We start from the raw sequence: 2,500 nt of genomic DNA, 5'->3' as shown, positions 1-2,500 counted from the left end.
CGGCAGGGCATCCCTCGACGTGTGTGCGGTGAGTGGCTTTGACATTCCAGATAGCTGATGTATAAATATATATATATATATATATATAGTGTGTGTGTGTGTGTGTGTGTGTGTGTGTGTGTGTGTGTGTGTGTGTGTGTGTGTGTGTGCATGTGTGTGTGTATGTATATATATATATATATATATATATATACATACATACATATACATACATACATACATATGTATATATATGTGTGTGTGTGTGTGTGTGTGTTTATATATGTGTGTATATACAAATATTTATACATACAGAATTATACAGAAATATATATATATATATATATATATATATATATATATATATATAGAAAGAGAGAGAGAGAGAGAGAGAGAGAGAGAGGAAGAAGAAGAAAGGAAAAGAGTAATGGGAAGAAAGAGAGAGAAGGTGAGAAAAAGAGATAGGAGGACGAGAGAGGGAAGAAAGAGAAAGAGATAGAGAGGGGGGGGAGAAATTCTGAAAGATAGAAAAAACGAAAGAGAGAGTCAAAGGGAAAGAGACCGTCTTTTGTACACACCATAATAGTTAATCCCGTATCAAATTGTAAGCCAGATTTTTAATGTGCCTGCACATTGGCAGCACCCAGGATTAAATTTAATTCACCTCCAGACTAGGCTTTACTTTTGAGTTCAAATCTTTACCCTGTGCATGCACAGAACAAGTTTATTAATCCCACCATTCATGTATTGATACATTATGACAACGTCATCAACTCCATAGAAAAGATGGAGTTGGGTTACCTTTGATATCTATAATAAGCAATAACAAAACAAATTCTGACATTTTCAAAAATTCATCAATATATATTTTTATGAGATTTAGGATATTAAAACTGCAGATATATCTCTCAACATTGGAAAGAAAAACCCACAGATAATTTGGTAGTTTACAGACATAGAAAAGACTAGGTTATTTACAGGTTGCAAAAACATTCCCAATTTATGCAATATATAGATAAAAAAGAAAATTTTTAATAACATCATGATTAGATTTCAAATTCAAAGTAAAAACATTCTAATTCTTAAAACTAAAGTGACTTCAAAACTGCATAGACATTTGTTATTATAATCTTCGATAGCTACACTCTGAAAAAATCGCCCGCCAAAAACCCCATCCCCCCCCCCCCCCAACCCCCTCCCCCCCCCCAGTTTTGGATGTCCCCCCCCCCAAACGCCCCCATTTTAAAAACCAACCAGCCCCTCCCGCCCCCCAACCTCCCTCCCCCCCACCCACTCCATCCCCACCCGCCTCACGTCCCCCCCTACTCCAAAACCTCCACCCCTCCCCGTCCCCAACCAAAATCCCCTTCCCAATCCGACACCCCCACCCCCCCCCCCCCTTCCCCCCCCCCCCACCCCCCCCCCCACCCACCCCACCCCCCCCCCCACCCCCCACCCCCCTCCCCACCCCCCCACCCCCCCCCCCCCCCCCCTCCCCCCCACCCCCCCCCCCCCCACCCCCCCATCCCCCCCCCGACCCCACTTCCCCCCCCCCCCCCCCCCCCCCAATCCCCTTTCCCCCCCGCCCCCCACCCCCCCCCATCCCCCCCCACCCCCCCCCCCCCCCCCCCCCCCCCCCCCACCCCAACCCCCCCCCCCCCCTCCACCCCCACCCCCCCCCCCCCCCCCCCCCCCCCCCCCCCCCACCCCCCCCTCCCCCCCCCCCTCCCCCACCCCCCCCCACCCCACACTTCCCCCCCCCCCCCCCCCCCCACCCCCCCCCCCCCCCCCTCCCCCCCCCCCCCCCCCCCACCCCCCCCCCCTCCCTCCACCCCCACCGCCCCCCCCCTCCCCCCCCCTCCCCCCCCCTCCCCCCCCCCCCCCCCCCCCCCCCCCCCCCCCCCCCCCCCCCCCCCCCCCCCCCCCCCCCCCCCCCCCCCCCCCCCCCCCCCCCCCCCCCCCCCCCCCCCCCCCCCCCCCCCCCCCCCCCCCCCCCCCCCCCCCCCCCCCCCCCCCCCCCCCCCCCCCCCCCCCCCCCCACCCCCCCCCCCCCCCCCCCCCCCCCCCCCCCCCCCCCCCCCCCCCCCCCCACCCCCCCCCCCCCCCCCCCCCCCCCCCCCCCCCCCCCCCCCCCCCCCCCCCCCCCCCCCCCCCCCCCCCCCCCCCCCCCCCCCCCCCCCCCCCCCCCCCCCCCCCCCCCCCCCCCCCCCCCCCCCCCCCCCCCCCCCCCCCCCCCCCCCCCCCCCCCCCCCCCCCCCCCCCCCCCCCCCCCCCCCCCCCCCCCCCCCCCCCCCCCCCCCCCCCCCCCCCCCCCCCCCCCCCCCCCCCCCCCCCCCCCCCCCCCCCCCCCCCCCCCCCCCCCCCCCCCCCCCCCCCCCCCCCCCCCCCCCCCCCCCCCCCCCCCCCCCCCCCCCCCCCCCCCCCCCCCCCCCCCCCCCCCCCCCCCCCCCCCCCCCCCCCCCCCCCCCCCCCCCCCCCCCCCCCCCCCCCCCCCCCCCCCCCCCCCCCCCCCCCCCCCCCC

The 2,500-nt window shown here is 63.8% G+C and overlaps 1 protein-coding gene across 1 annotated transcript in view; it reads left to right on the top strand.

Moving 5' to 3' along the window:
- The window catches only part of LOC125044078, a 24,445-nt gene that overhangs the window by 5,765 nt on the left and 16,180 nt on the right, over positions 1 to 2,500 (top strand). The window contains exon 4 of the mRNA XM_047640524.1: positions 1 to 28. This exon is cut by the window's left edge and continues 970 nt beyond it. Within this exon, the coding sequence (XP_047496480.1) occupies positions 1 to 28 (28 nt within the window). The remainder of the gene's footprint in view (positions 29 to 2,500) is intronic.

The sequence above is a fragment of the Penaeus chinensis genome, chromosome 35, assembly GCF_019202785.1.
Source record: "Penaeus chinensis breed Huanghai No. 1 chromosome 35, ASM1920278v2, whole genome shotgun sequence".
Classification (NCBI taxonomy): domain Eukaryota; kingdom Metazoa; phylum Arthropoda; class Malacostraca; order Decapoda; family Penaeidae; genus Penaeus; species Penaeus chinensis.
Note: the sequence above shows the minus strand (reverse complement) of the source record. Positions and strands in the feature narration are given on the sequence as shown.